This window comes from Saccopteryx leptura, chromosome 6 (genome assembly GCF_036850995.1).
Source record: "Saccopteryx leptura isolate mSacLep1 chromosome 6, mSacLep1_pri_phased_curated, whole genome shotgun sequence".
Lineage (NCBI taxonomy): Eukaryota > Metazoa > Chordata > Mammalia > Chiroptera > Emballonuridae > Saccopteryx > Saccopteryx leptura.
Genome location: NC_089508.1, coordinates 64,097,502 through 64,113,057, shown reverse-complemented (window position 1 = coordinate 64,113,057; position 15,556 = coordinate 64,097,502). Strand labels below are relative to the sequence as shown.

Below are 15,556 nucleotides of genomic sequence, written 5' to 3'. Positions count from 1 at the left end.
AACAAAACAATCTTTTTTTTCTTACAGCTACATTTCATAAATAATGTCTACCTTTTCTGCTTTCCTCTATTTCTTGTGGAAATTTCAGGCTTCTGTCACAAGGTCACTCGAACAGTCCACCATGCCATCAGGTTTCTGTCACTGCTTCTCTTAAAACAGTCCATAAAGCCATCCATGCCACCCAATTCCCCAGCCAAGAAATCCATTTTCTTTAAGCATTTGACACTTTTTTTTTTTTACTTGAGATCATCTCTGGATGTTCGTGATGCCACTCTCTAGTTCTGTCATTCTCAGCCTTCTTTTCCTACAACCCCTTATATTCCTATGTCAGGAGTTCCCCAGGAGTCTGATAAATACCTCTAGCCTAGACCCTACTCACCACAGTAGAGACTAGAGATAGTCATGTAACAACTAATGGCCAACTAATCCCCCTATCTGGATGTCAGTAGGTATCTCCGAGCTCAATTCTTATTTCCAGTTCCCCTTACCCACAACATTCTGGTATTCTTTATCTTGGTGATCTCACTATCCCAACTAGTGACCCAACCGAGAAATCTAGAAATCATTGTTGCTTTCTACTTCTCATTCAGAATAAATAACACTAATTTTTCTTACTCTATATCATACAAATCTGTCTCCCCTTTTCCACTCACACTCATTGTTTTAAAGATCAATCTAACTTCACCTATTCCAGCCAATCCTCCATATACTGCTACCAGTGATACAAAATGCAATAAAGCAAGTCCTTGAGCATAAAATGAGGATCCTTGTGAACTAAAACTTTTCTATTCATACCCCAACACTGCCTTGCATCCTTCAAGGGGCATCTCTTCCTATCTCCAAATCAGTTCCCTTTGTGTGGAATGTCCTACCCTATTTGCTTGTAGGAAAAAAAGCATTTCTCCTACAAAAGCCAGTTTTTAAAAAAAGTTCAGGTTAAAGGCCACCTCACTCATGAAGACTTCCCAAACATCTCCAGACTGAGGCCACTATATACAATATGCTTCTATACCTCCATTTCATTAGTTTATCTAATTCTCCAAAAGCTTGTGAGCTCCTTCACAGCAAGAATTTTTCATTTGTTTCCTCAGGGCAGCCTCACAGTGCTTTGCTCATTTAAGTACTAGATGTTCAATTAATGACTAAAGGCAACAGTCTCATTATTTTATAGACACATTACTTTTATTCAAAAAGATACCTATCTCAAAAAATAAGGCTAACATCTAAAGATCAGTCAAGTTTCTTGTTACAGAATGTAAAGATAAGCAAAAAAATAGTTATTTTCAGAAGTTATGTACAAAAGCACATACATTAGAACTTGTGGCTTACCAAGTTTACCTCTTTAATCCTGTCTCTACCTTTATCAATTATTTTGTAATAAGTGTATTAAGTATCATAATTTAGTTGGCCAACCAGATAAACAAATAAAAATAAGTGGGACATTCAAATTCTGTGAGCCCTTCTGATTCAGAGTTTAATTTGTATAGTTCACTCCCAGTTTCCGAAAAGTGAATAAAAGATTAAAGAATATAAAATAATTATACTTAATATACTTATAATTATACTTATATAAAATAAAAATAATTTTATATAAAGAGATTACCTTTTCATATAGCCTAAAATGAAAAGAAACAAAATAGGCTAAGATTGGATTTATCTATCCTTAACTGATTTAAGGTAGAAATTAAACTATTTGCTCAAGTCAAACTGATTATATGAAACTTCCAGTTTGTAATAGCTATTTACTTAAAATTATATCTTTCAATTTAACTTACTCTAAATTCTCTGGTAATAAAGTACTTTTACAAATAGTACCTTTTTTTTTAAACAAAAAGTACTTTACAAATGGTAACATTCCAAGTAACTTATCAAATGATAAAATGCAACCTCATCTATAAATGTTAAAAACTACTACACTAACATGTTGCTATGTAAACCGACCTGGGTCCAAATGGAGGGGAAAAAGTGTGACCAAAGAAGTGTCTATATATATATCCATCCAACTTCTCAAACACTCCATCATTATCTACTTGATAATCCTTCATGTCTTGAAGATAATCTTTAACATCATTAACAAAGTCAGTGAAGAGCTTCTGATCATGTATAAAGATACCATGTATGAAAAACTTATTGATGAATTGATCAAGTTCTTTCCAATGATGAAAACTATCCAGTTTTTCTAATAAGTATCTTTCAATTAACTGTCTGAATTCATCTATCCTTACAGGATTCAACACTTTCATATTAAAAAGGTTAATGGATTCCTGTTGAGCACATTCAAATACACCAGAACAAGCCTTTCTGAAAGAATTATAATCTTCACCACAGCCATATTCAGCACTGCATTTCTGTGAATTTGTATTTTTTCCAAATTCTTCAAAGTGAATTGGCTTTTCTTTCCTTCCCTCTCTCTGCATGGTAGGTCCTCTGTTGTTCTGGTTTTGTGTACGGGCCTTATACTGAGGGTGTGAATATTCACTACGAACTGTTGGTTTCTTAGCTGCTCCTTCTTTTGTAGCACCAAATCTTTTATTACCTTTTTCATCAAAGATATTCTTGGTGGTATCTTTGAAATGTCTGAAAGTGGATTTAACTGAATCTGAGAATTTTTTCAGATTTTCTTTCACAGCTTCTTTAGCCTTCTTAATTTTTTCTTTATGATGCCTCACAAACTCCTTGGTAGAATTCTTCATGGCATCAAATGTTTCCTTAACTGAACCCAAAAATGTTTCCTTTGACTTATTTTTAGCTCTGTGGTTTCCTCTGCTCCCTTTCCTTTTTCCATCAGTTTCTTGTTTTCCATTTTGATCTTTTGCCTCAATATACAGTCTTTCCCACAAATCAGAACGCTGTTGTTCAAAGTTTAGCTTCCGCTCCAGCTCAGTGAGTCTTTCCCGTAAGATTTCTACTTCCTTTTTGTCAGTCAGCACATTGGGAGAGTCTGGGTTGCCATATGACTGCCTAGAGCTGATCTGCTGGAGTTCTACCCTTAAAGCCATGGTTTTCAGTCGTTCTCTCTCCAGTTCCCTCCTTAGCATCTTTGCTTCTGCCAAAAGAGTCTCCCTTTGATTAAGGAAGCTGTGTGTTTTCTGCTTTTCTTCTTTTAAATGCTGCTTAAGATTCTGATTTTCTGTAACTAATTCAGTACTTCTCCCTTTATCTTCCAATATCCTAATCTGTTCTCTTAGTTTCCTTAACTCTTCCTGTAATGAAGACAAGGCTTTTTCTTCCTTCTCCAGAGATATTCTTAAATACTGATTTTCTGTATCAAGGTTCTTTTTCTGAGTTTCAAAGGACATCTTCTCTGCTTCAGTGAGGGTCCAACACTTGGCAAGGTTTTCCTTCATTGACTAAATATTTGTGAAAAAGAAGAAAAAGGTCAAATGTTTTAAAAGCTGAATTTAGATCTTTAGATATAACAAATACTCCATAAATTTTTAGTGTCATATTCTGCAGAGACTGTCCTTAATGTAAGTTTTATCAATACATAAGTATGGGGGCCTAGCTGGTTAGCTCAGTGAGTTAGAGCATCATCCAGAAACGCCAAGGCTGCAGGTTGGATCCCTGGTCAAGGCACATACAGAAATGAACTGATGAATGCACAACTAAGTGGAACAACAAATGAATACTTCTCTCCCCCCCACCCCGTCTCTCTGAAATCAATCAATAATTATATATAACTAAATACTGGAAAAGACAAGGTTCATATGCAAGAAAATACACAGCAGAGAGTTACATTAAAATAAGAACGAAATATAAAGTTCGAAGGCAAGAAAAAAAATTAACAAGAGTTTGGTTTGTTTCCAAGATTATAAAACTAGAGATGGGTATTTCTGATTAGTATTTCCCATAGTCATTTAAAATCCTTAGTGACTTCTAGGCCCACTTACATGTTAGGAGAAAAGGAAATAAGCCTCCTATTTGCTGACTATAGGATTCCAATCTTTCCTGAAAGGCATCTGGATAGAATGTAGGTAAGACTAAAGGATTCTCTGATCCTTGTATGTAGGTGATTATTTTTTATAAAAAGTAAACTTACGCCTGACCAGGCGGTGGTGCAGTGAATAGAGCGTGGGACTGGGATTTGGAGGACCCAGGTTCAAGACCCCGAGGTCGCCAGCTCATCTGGTTTGAGCAGGCTCACCAGCTTGAACCCAAGGTCGCTGGCTCGAGCAAGGGGTCACTCATTCTACTGTAGCCAGTCAAGGCACATATGAGAAATAAATCAATGAACAACTAAGGAGCCGCAATGAAGAAATGATGTTTCTCATCTTTCTCCCTTCCTGTCTGTCTGTTCCTATCTTTCCCTCTGACTCTCTCTGTCTCTGCCACAAAATAAAAAAAGTTAATTACAGCTAGAGATGACTACACACTTCAAAAAAATTCTTTTTATATTCACTGTATTCTAAGAAGGAAAATATTTCAATAATCTTCATCCTGTTTAAAACATCTTAGTCTTATGCAAATTAATGTCTCTAGGTTCTGATAAATCATATACTTTATAAAGAACAAAATGGCCTGACCAGGCAAGTGGTGCAGTGGATAGAGCGTCGGACTGGGATGCAGAGGACCCAGGTTCGAGACCCCAAGGTTGCCAGCTTGAGCACGGGCTCATCTGGTTTGAGCAAAGCTCACCAGCTTGGACCCAAGGTCTCTGGCTTGAACAAGGGGTTACTCAGTCTGCTGAAGGTCCACAGTCAAGGCACATATGAGAAAGCAATCAATGAACAACTAAGGTGTTGCAACAAAAAACTAATGATTGATGCTTCTCATCTCTCTCCGTTCCTGTCTGTCTGACCCTATCTTTCTCTCTCTCTGACTCTCTGTCTTTGTAAAAAAAAAAAAAAAAAAAAAAAAAAACAAAATGAATCTTGATAACATTTATAATTCATTCTGCCAAATTCAAGTGATCTGAAGAAACTGTAATCAGATTAGCATTCCATGGTCAGCACCCTTGATAGAAAAAAACTATGTTCAATGAGGTTTATAGAATGGTGCTGCAATTCAAGTTTTCCTTAAGAGGTCTGATTTTTCTTTCAACATATGCATTTGTACAAACAAAGCAAAACAGCAAGAAACTAAATAATATATTTAAATATTATCCAATCAGTTAAAATACCTTATGTGTAAATCAGCAAAATGATACTTAAATTTTGCTTGATTTACCACAGATAAGGCTATTCCATACAAATCAGACCAGAAAAATTATCTGATTTGCAGAAACACACCACACCAAAAAAATAGTCCTTTAAAAGAATGACAGTGTTTTCCACTTGAAAATACTATCTGAAATGATGTTTCACTGTCTGGCTCACTAATCTTCAATAAACAAATTAAAATGTAAAGTTTCATTATAGCATTTCAGCTGCTGTGTAAGAGAAAACAAGTTTCAGCTACCCAGCACAAGTGGGCTGTGGAGTAGAATAAGGCTATAGCATTATCTTTAAATACATAGGACAGGCAGCCACAGAATGACTGGAGGGCACAACATTCCTTATCCAGTTAACGCCATATTCTTGAATTAAGTGACTGGGGTAAGCAGGTCCTGGGCATGTCTTCCACAAAAATCTTCAAAATCCAAATAACATTTAACAGCTGGAGACAAGAGCTCTGCAAGAACTCAGTAAAGATCTATGCAGGGCAAGTCTCCTAAAAGCCAGTGGCCTATAAAACCAGAAACCATGTTGGTGAAGAAAATGACTACTCTTCTGAAAACATCTTCTGACCAAGGTAGGGAAAACTACACTATTTACAATTAACTTCAGCAGCCCTTCCCTAAAAGATATAATTCACATGTCAAGGGGAATTCTGTCTTCAGTTTCTTTTCTTACCCTGAGTTTACCTCTACCCAATGCCCAGGGAAGAAATAGATAGGAGATCAGCTATTTTGCTGGTCCTCATAAACCCAAAAATATGTTCGGTAACAATAAATGAACAGCACAGTCCTGCTGGAGTTAGGTGAATTTTAGGTACGGACGTATGTATAACATGCTGTCTTTTCCATCAGAACTAACAAGAAACCAGAGGGAAAACTGCCTGATTTTTTTTTTCTTGATCAAAGGAAAAGCTTAGGCTACAAACACTCCTCCTTCTCTCTCGATGAATGAAAATGTTTTGCTCAGCTCTCTAAAATTAAAGTTAACAGTAATAATGTTTTATAAATATCAATTTAAAAAAATGTTAACTATAACATAAGTGATTAGGACTAACATCTAAATTCAGCTCTGCCAGATTTTGGTAAAGTAACAACTTTTTTGAACCTCTTTCTAATCTTTAAAATGAAGACGGGGGGTGGGGGGGGGGAGGACAAGATGGCCAAGTAGGGAGTCGTTCCAAATCCCACCTCCCAGAACCAAAGTGGATTACAACTTAATTTTGAGAACAGTCATCTTGAAAGACTTTGGACTAAACTAAGAGGATTCTATAGCCAAGGACCACCAAAGAAGCCACACTGAGACTGGTAGGAAAGGTGGAGACACGGAAGGGGCTGACCCGCTCCCAGGAGCGAGCGGCGGCCTGGAGGGGTTCTCGCGGTGGGGAGGGTTGCCGGGCAAGTTGTGGGTCCTCAGCCCCAGAACTAGAGTCCCAGCTTAGAGCCCTGGAGCCTGGAAGGGGTGAAGAGACTGTATTTGGATGAGAAAGGAGCCTAGATACTATTTAAGAGGAGACAGAACTCTCAGACCCAGGCTCCATATTAAAGGGACTGCATCGAGAGCCTCGCTCAAAGCCACCTGCCTGGGGCTCCGGGAGCAGGGAGCGCTGGGAGGACTGGAGTTGCCAGGGAAGAGTGTGGACTCGGAGGCACAGGGGGAGACACTTTGAGGGATGGACACCCTAAACCCTAGGCTGAAACACTCCCCAAATCTAAAGTGAACATTTTTCCTTGGAGCAGCAACTCCAGCAAAGGGAAGAAATTACCCCACCCACCGAGGCTCTCCTGCTCCAGTCAGAACAAAGAGGCGCTTAGAGGCAGGCAAGATGTTAGGGACACAGGTAGTGAGTGCTGAGGTCTGAGCTACACCACTCCCCTACGCTGCTGAGTGCTCGCGCGCGAGGGAGGGGGGCTGCAGTAGCCAGGGCAGTCCAGAGGCGGAGGCTGCAGCACCCGCTGTGGAGTGAGCGTGCAAGCCCGGGCAATTGTGGAGGCAGTCTAAGTGGGTGTGCATGAGCCTGCCCGTGGAAGCGGGGCCACAGCAGTTGCTGCGCAGGTCTAAACTCACACGCAATCCCGCCTGCAGTACAAGCCCGCCCTTGCAGGCGCAGGGGGCCCAGACGACAGTGAAGACAGTCCCAGTGGCTGCCACTGTACCTTCCCACAAAGGCGGATGCCACGGTCGCTACTGTGGAGGTCCGAGCTCCCGCACAATCCCGCCCATGGCATAAGCCCACCCTTGGCAGCGGCTGGGGCTCAGGCAACATTGGAAGCAGTTACAGCGGGTGCACGCGGGCCCCAGCAGCGCCCAAGCCCAAATGCCAGAGGCGGCAACAGTGGCGGCAGGGGGCCAGCGGACAGACCACACATCAGGTGCACAGAGGCTACACCCACTGGACCCCTGTGACCATACCTTTCTGAGTGCTGAAAAAGAAGAAAAAAATAATAAAATAAATAAAAGGTCTGGATTGAATGATATCTGAGGTTAAGGGGCAAGCCACATCCAATACCGTACCTAATCTCTGAATTACAGCACTGAGCCCAACAAGTAGCTAGCAATAAGAGGCAGCAGAAAGTGGATCTCAGGAGAACTTGAACTTTTAAAGGAACTTTCCCCAGGCCAACAGTAGATAAAAGCTAGCCTAAGAGTGCAGCTGATATTGACAACAGCACCTGAGCCCAGCAAAGGCAGCCACAAGATCTAGACCGCTTGTAGCTCCAAAAAGGTTGATAAGAGCCAGTCATAGGCAGTGACACCCCTGATCTGTGCCAGGCTCTGGCCAGGGAAGTCCAGGGCAGGCACATCCAGCCGCCAGATACAAAGAGCATCAGTTCAGGACCTAACAACCCTTGTTAGAGTGGTAGCTTAAGGAAGGGCTCCTCACACCTGACCCAGCTAAGACACAGAAAATGCCGACACAAATAGCAAAAAGAATAGTGATAGCAGATAAGTAGCCCACAGCAGCTGATGCCAACCCAAGAAGACCTAGAAACAGCACAACTGAAAATTGGAGGCAGACCATACCAACCCTAGACTTAGCTAGCTACACAAACACACACCCAAAGGAAGAGTGTATACACAGACAAAATGCGAAGACAAAGAAATGCAATCCAAATGAATCAACAAGAGAAATCCCCAGAAGACGAACAAAGTGAGATGGAAAATAACCAACTTACCAGATGCAGAGTTTAAAATAATGATTGTAGTATGCTCAAAGATTCTAGAGCAACAATGGATGGACATAATGAACAACTAAATAAAGAGATAACAAGCATCAAAAAGGACATTGAAATAATAAAAAAATAACCACTCAGAAATGACAAATACAATTATCAGAAATGAAGAATACACTAGAAGGAATTAAAAGCAGGCTGGATGAAGCAGAGGATAGAATCAGCGATTTAGAAGACAAGATAAACGAAAACACGGAAGCAGAGCTGCAAAAAGAAAAGATGCTTAAAAAGTCTGAGGAAACTCTAAGAGAGCTCTGTGACAACATGAAGAGAAATAACATCCGCATCATAGGGGTTCCTGAAGGAGAAGATAAAGAACAAAGGATAGAGAATCTGACTGAAGAAATCATAGCTGAAAAGTTCCCTAAACAGATGCAGGGAAAAGTCACACAAGTTCAAGAAGCACAGAGAACCCCACTAAAGAGGAACCCAAAGAGACCTACACCAAGACACATCATAATTAAAATACCAAAGCTAAAGGGATAAAGAAGGAATACTAAAAGCTGCAAGAGCAAAGCAGTCAATCACCTAAAAAGGAGCCCCCATCAGGATAACATCTGACTTCTCAGCAGAAACACTTGAGGCCAGAAGAGAACAGCAAGAAATATTCAAAGTAATGCAGAACAATAGCGTACAACCAAGACTTATTTATCCAGCAAGAATATCATTTAAAATCGAAGGAGAAATAAAAAGCTTCCCAGACAAAAAAAACCAAAAACTCAAGGAATTCATTACAACCAAACCGATGCTGCAAGAATTGTTAAGGGCCTGTTGTAAACAGAACAAAGGAGGAAAAAATCTAGTGAAAGAGGAATGTAGATTTAAAGAATAAAATGGCAATAAACAACTACAAATCAATAATATCCTTAAATGAAAATGGATTAAATGCTCCAATCAAAAGACATAGGGTAGCTGCATGGAAAACAGGACCCGTACATACGCTGTCTACAAGAGACCCACCTCAAAACAAAAGATACACATAGACTGAAACTAAAAGCTTGGAAACAAATATTTCATAAAAATGGAAATGAAAAAACAGCTGGGGTAGCAATACTTATATCTGACAAAATAGACTTTAAAACAAAGGCTATAGTAAGGAATAAAGAAAGTCATTACATAATTCTTAAGGGAGCAATCCAACAGGAAGATATAACCATAATAAGTATCTATGCACCTAATACAGTGTGTCTGTAAAGTCATGGTGCACTTTTGACCAATCAGAAGAAAGCAACAAAAGAAGATAGAAATGTGAAATCTGCACCAAATAAAAGGAAAACTCTCCCAGTTTCATACCTATTCAGTGCAGTTCGATGTGGGCTCATGCACAGATTTTTTAGGCTCCTTAGGTAGCTATCCTGTATAGCCTCTACAGCAGGGGTCCCCAAACTACGGCCCGCGGGCCACATGCGGCCCCCTGAGGCCATTTATCTGGCCCCTGCTGCACTTCCGGAAGGGGCACCTCTTTCATTGGTGGTCAGTGAGAGGAGCACATTGACCATCTCATTAGCCAAAAGCAGGCCCATAGTTTCCATTGAAATACTGGTCAGTTTGTTGATTTAAATTTACTTGTTCTTCATTTTAAATATTGTATTTGTTCCCGTTTTTTTTTACTTTAAAATAAGATATGTGCAGTGTGCATAGGGATTTGTTCATAGTTTTTTCTTATAGTCCGGCCCTCCAACGGTCTGAGAGACAGTGAACTGGCCCCCTGTATAAAAAGTTTGGGGACCCCTGCTCTACAGACTTATCACTGACGGCCTACCAGAACGGGGTTTCTCCACCAAACTGCCGGTTTCCTTCAACTGCTTATCCCACCGAGTAATGTTATTCCAATGTGGTGGCGCTTCGTTATAAACGCGCCGATATTCACGTTGCACTTTGGTCACGGATTCAAATTTAGTAAGCCACAGAACACACTGAACTTTCCTCTGTACCGTCCACATCTCGACTGGAATGGCCATGGGCTGCTCCGCTGTATACATGGTGTTACGTCATCATCTGTGCATGCGCACATGCTGCCACATCATCCTACAGAAACTGGGAAGGTTTTCCTTTTACTTGGTGCAGATTTCACATTTCTATCATCTTTTGTTGCTTTCCTGTGTCCGGTCAAAAGTGCACCATAACTATACAGACAGCTGTATAGGAGCACCTAAATATTGATATATAAAGCAGACTTTGATGAACATAAAGGGTGAGATCAACAGCAATATTATAATTGTAGGGGATTTCAATACCCCACTAACATCACTGAATAGATCTTCCAAACAGAAAATTAACAAAGAAACAGCAGACTTAAAGGACACACTAGATCAACTGGATTTAATAAATATCTTTAAAACGTTTCACCCTAAAGAAGCAGAATATACATTCTTTTCAAGTGCTCATGGTACATTCTCTAGGCTAGACCACATGCTAGGACACAAAACGAGTCTCAACAAATTTAAGAAGATTGAAATCATATCAAGCAGCATCTTCTCTGATCACAATGGCATGAAACTAGAAATCAACTACAATAAAAAAAAGGAAAAACACTCAAACACTTGGAAAATAAAAAATTTCCTTGTAACAAATTAAAATGAGCATACAACAACTCAGAATATATGGGACACAGCAAAAGCAATCCTGAGAGGGAAGTTCATAGCATTACAGGCATACCTTAAGAAGCTAGAGAAAGGTCAAATAAACAACTTAACCCTGCACCTAAAAGAACTAAAAAAAGAACAGCAAGTAAAGCCCAGATGAAGTATAAGGAAGGAAATAATAAAGATCAGAGTGGAAATAAATGACATAGAAGCTAAAAAACAATACAGAAAATCCATAAAACCAAGAGCTGGTTCTCTGAAAAGGTAAATAAGATTGAAGAACCTTTAACCAGACTCATCAAGAAAAAAGAGAAAGGACTCAAATAAATAAAATTAGAAATGAGAGTGGAGAAATAACAACTGATACAGCAGAAATACAAAGATCTATATGCCAAAAAATAGGACAACCTAGGTGAAATGGACAAATTCCTTGAAACATACAATCTTTCAAAAATCAATCTGGAAGAATCAGAAAACCTAAACAGACCGATTACAACAAAGGAGATCGAAACAGCTATCAAAAAACTCCCAACAAACAAAAGCCCTAGGCCAGATGGTTTCACAGGTGAATTCCAACAAATATTGAAAGAAGAACTAACTCCTATCCTTCTCAAGCTATTTCAAAAACTACAAGAGGAAGGAAGACTTTCAAGCTACTTTTATGAGGTGAGCATAATTTTGATTCCAAAACCAAAGACAACACAAAGAAAGAAAACTATAGGCCAATATCCCTGATGAACTTAGATGTTCAAATTCTCAACAAAATATTAGAAAACTGGATCCAGCAATACATGAAAAAAATCATACATCATGATCAAATGGTATTTATTCTGGGGAGGCAAGGCTGGTACAATATTCGCAAAACTATCAATGTGATTCATCACATAAACAAAAGGAAGGAGAAAAGCCACATGATAATATCAACAGATGCAGAAAAAGCATTTGATAAAATCCAGCACCAGTTTATGATCAAAACTCTCAGCAAAGTGGGAATACAGGGAACATACCTCAATATGATAAAGGCCATCTATGACAAACCCACAGCCAACATCATATTCAACGGGCAAAAATTAAAAGCAATCTCCTTAAGATCAGGAACAAAGCAGGGGTGCCCCCTTTCACCACTCTTATTCAACATAGTTCTGGAAGTCCTAGCCACAGCAATCAGACAAGAAAAAGAAATAAAAGGCATCTAAATTGGAAAAGAAGAAGTAAAACTATCATTATTGGCTGATGATATGATACTGTACGTAGAAAATCCTAAAGTCTCAGTCAAAAAACTAATGAACCTGATAAATGAATTCAGCAAGGTGCAGGATATAAAATCAACATTCAGAAATCAGTGGCATTTTTATATATCAACAATGAACATTCTGAAAGAGAACTTAAAAAAACAATTCCCTTCACTATTGCAACAAATAAAATAAAGTACCTAAGAGTAAATTTAACCAAAGAGGTTAAAGACTTGTACTCGGAAAATTATAAAATACTGATAAAAAGAAATCAAGGAAGATACAAATAAGTGGAAGCATATACTGTGTTCGTGGATAGAAAGAATAAACATCATTAAAATGTACATATTCCCCAAAGCAATTTATAAATTCAATGCAATTCCTATTAAAATATCAATGACATACTTCAAAGATATAGAACAAATATTCCAAAAATTTATATGAAACCAAAAGAGAACACAAATAGCCTTAGCAATCTTGAAAAAGAAGAATAAAGTGGGTGGTATCACACATTCTGATATCAAGTTATACTATAAGGCCGCTGTATACAAAACAGCTTGGCACTGGCATAGGAACAGACATATAGATCAATGGGACAGAACTGAGAACCCAGAGATAAACCCACACCTTTATGGACAACTGATATCTGACAAAAGAGATAAGAGCACACAATGGAGTAAAGACAGCTTCTTTAACAAATGGTGTTGGGAAAACTGGACAGCTACCTGCAAAAAAATGAAACTAGACCACCAACCTTACACCATTCACAAAAATAAACTCAAAATGAATAAAAGACTTAAATATAAGTCGTGAAACCATAAGTATCTTATAAGAAAACATAGGCAGTAAGCTCTCCAACATCTCTCGCAGCAATATATTTGCTGATTTATCTCCACAGGCAAGTGAACTAAAGGACAGGATGAACAAATGGGACTATATCAAACTGAAAAGCTTTTGCACAGCTAAAGACAATATGAACAAAATAAAAAAACCACACAATGGGAGAACATATTCGACAATATGTCTGATAAGGTGTTAATAACCAGAATTTATAAAGAACCTGTAAAATTCAACACCATGAAGATAAACAATCCAATAAAAAAAATGGGCTAAAGAAATGAATAGACACTTCTCCAAAGAGGACACACAAATGGCCAATAGGCAGATGAAAAAATGTTCAACATCACTAATCATTACAGAAATTCAAATTAAAACCACAATGAGATATCACCTCACACCAGTCAGAATGGCGCTGATTAACATTACAGCACATAGTTAGTCTGGTGAGGATGTAGAGAAAAGGGAACCCTCCTGCACTGCTGATAGGAATGCAGACTGGTGCAGCCACTGTGGAAAACAGTATGGTGATTCCTCAAAAAATTAAAAATTGAACTGACTTTTGACCCAGTCATTCCACTTTTAGGAATATATCCCAAGAACACATCACTGATTCAAAAGAAGAAATGCACCCCCATGTTTATGGGAGCATTGTTTACAATAGCCAAGATCTAGAAACAGCCCAAATGTCCGTTAGTAGATAAGTGGATTAAAAAGGTATTGTACATATACACAATGAAATACTATGGGGCCATGAAAAAGAAGGAAATATTACTCTTTGCGACAACATGGATGGACCTGGAAACTATTATGTTAAGTGAAATAAGCCAGGCAGAAAAAGAAAAATATCATATGACCTCACTCATTTGAGGAATCCAATGAACAATGTGAACTGAGGAACGGAATAGAGACAGAGGAGGGATCAAAGGAACCAGAAGGAAAGCTGACAAAGGAAAAGGGGATGATAGGATGGGATAATCCTGGAGAGAAAGGGGGAGGGCGTTATGGCAAGAGCGGCAGGGGGGGAGGGATGCATTTGGGGGGACACTAGAATCTATGTAAACACAATCAATTAAAATCAATAAAAAGAGGCCCTGGCCGGTTGGGTCAGTGGTAGATAGAGCGTCGGCCTGGCGTGCGGGGGACCCGGGTTCGATTCCCAGCCAGGGCACATAGGAGAAGCGCCCATTTGCTTCTCCACCCCCCCCCTTCCTCTCTGTCTCTCTCTTCCCCTCCCGCAGCCAAGGCTCCATTGGAGCAAAGATGGCCTGGGCGCTGGGGATGGCTCCTTGGCCTCTGCCCCAGGCGCTAGAGTGGCTCTGGTGACGGCAGAGTGACGCCCCGGAGGGGCAGAGCATCGCTCCTGGTGGGCGTGCCAGGTGGATCCCGGTCGGGCGCATGCGGGGGTCTGTCTGACTGTCTCTCCCCGTTTCCAGCTTCAGAAAAATACAAAAAAAAAAAAATCAATAAAAAGAAATAGTAAGGAAGAGAATATATGTTTACTACATGCATTGAAAAAAAAAACCTGCAGTTCAAACCCAGATTGTTCAAGGATCAACTGTATATACAAATATTGAATCATTATACTGTACACTTGAAACTAGTATAGTATTGTATATGTCAATTATACCACAATAAAAATAAATTAATTTTTAAAAATGAAGTTAATACTCGCTTAGTTCACAGGGCTGTTGTGAGAAGAGAAATACTTTATGTGAAGTACTCACAAAAGTGACTAGGACACAGTAAGTAATCAACAATTACCAGTACTATTACTGATTTACTAATCTGCACTGTACCTGTAGCTGAATAGCATATTAATTACTGACTAATAATTATTTCTTATAAAATGTATTAGTAGTACACACCTTATAATCTGTAACAGAGTCATGTTTCTGTTGACATTGGGAAAGATAATCCTTCACATCATTCAATTTATCTTCATGTATCTTTCTGACTAACTGTTGACGCTTCTGAATCTGAATTGTGCCTAGAAATGAAAATTTTTATTAGATATAGAACATATATGATTCCCAATATTTTAAAAATATAATAAAACATTTAACCTGCATATATTTAATCAAGATAGGATTGTTTTCTTCAAAATATCAGCATTTCAAAGTTCTATAAAAATTCTGAATATATTAACAAAGAACAAATAAATAAAATCTCATGGTGTCATTCATAGAATGGTGGTGGATGGATGTTAATGTTAATATAAATCAGGCCAAGTAGGTTAATATATAGATATAGATATATATATATATACTTTTTTTTTTCTCCACCTACCCAGAGACATTTCAGCAGTTCACTATCCTTTCGATTAAAACAAGCTAGCCAAGGCCCTGGCCAGTTTGCTCTGTGGATATAGCATCAGCACAGTGTATAGACAGCCTGAGTTCAATCCCTGTTCAGGGCACACAAGAGAAGCAATCATCTGCTTCTTTTCTCTTCCCTCTCCCCTTTTTCTCTCTCTTTCCCCTCCCTCAGCCAGTGGCTCCATTGGTTCGAGTATT

At 38.9% G+C, this 15,556-nt stretch overlaps 1 protein-coding gene across 2 annotated transcripts in view; it reads right to left on the bottom strand.

The window, feature by feature from the left end:
- CCPG1 (cell cycle progression 1) overlaps window positions 1-15,556 on the bottom strand; it is a 63,440-nt gene that overhangs the window by 1,277 nt on the left and 46,607 nt on the right. For both annotated transcript variants that reach the window (XM_066343062.1, XM_066343064.1), the window contains 2 exons: window positions 14,909-15,030; window positions 1,942-3,350 (listed from right to left, as the gene is read on the bottom strand). In XM_066343062.1, the coding sequence (XP_066199159.1) occupies window positions 1,942-3,350; window positions 14,909-15,030 (1,531 nt within the window). The remainder of the gene's footprint in view (window positions 1-1,941; window positions 3,351-14,908; window positions 15,031-15,556) is intronic.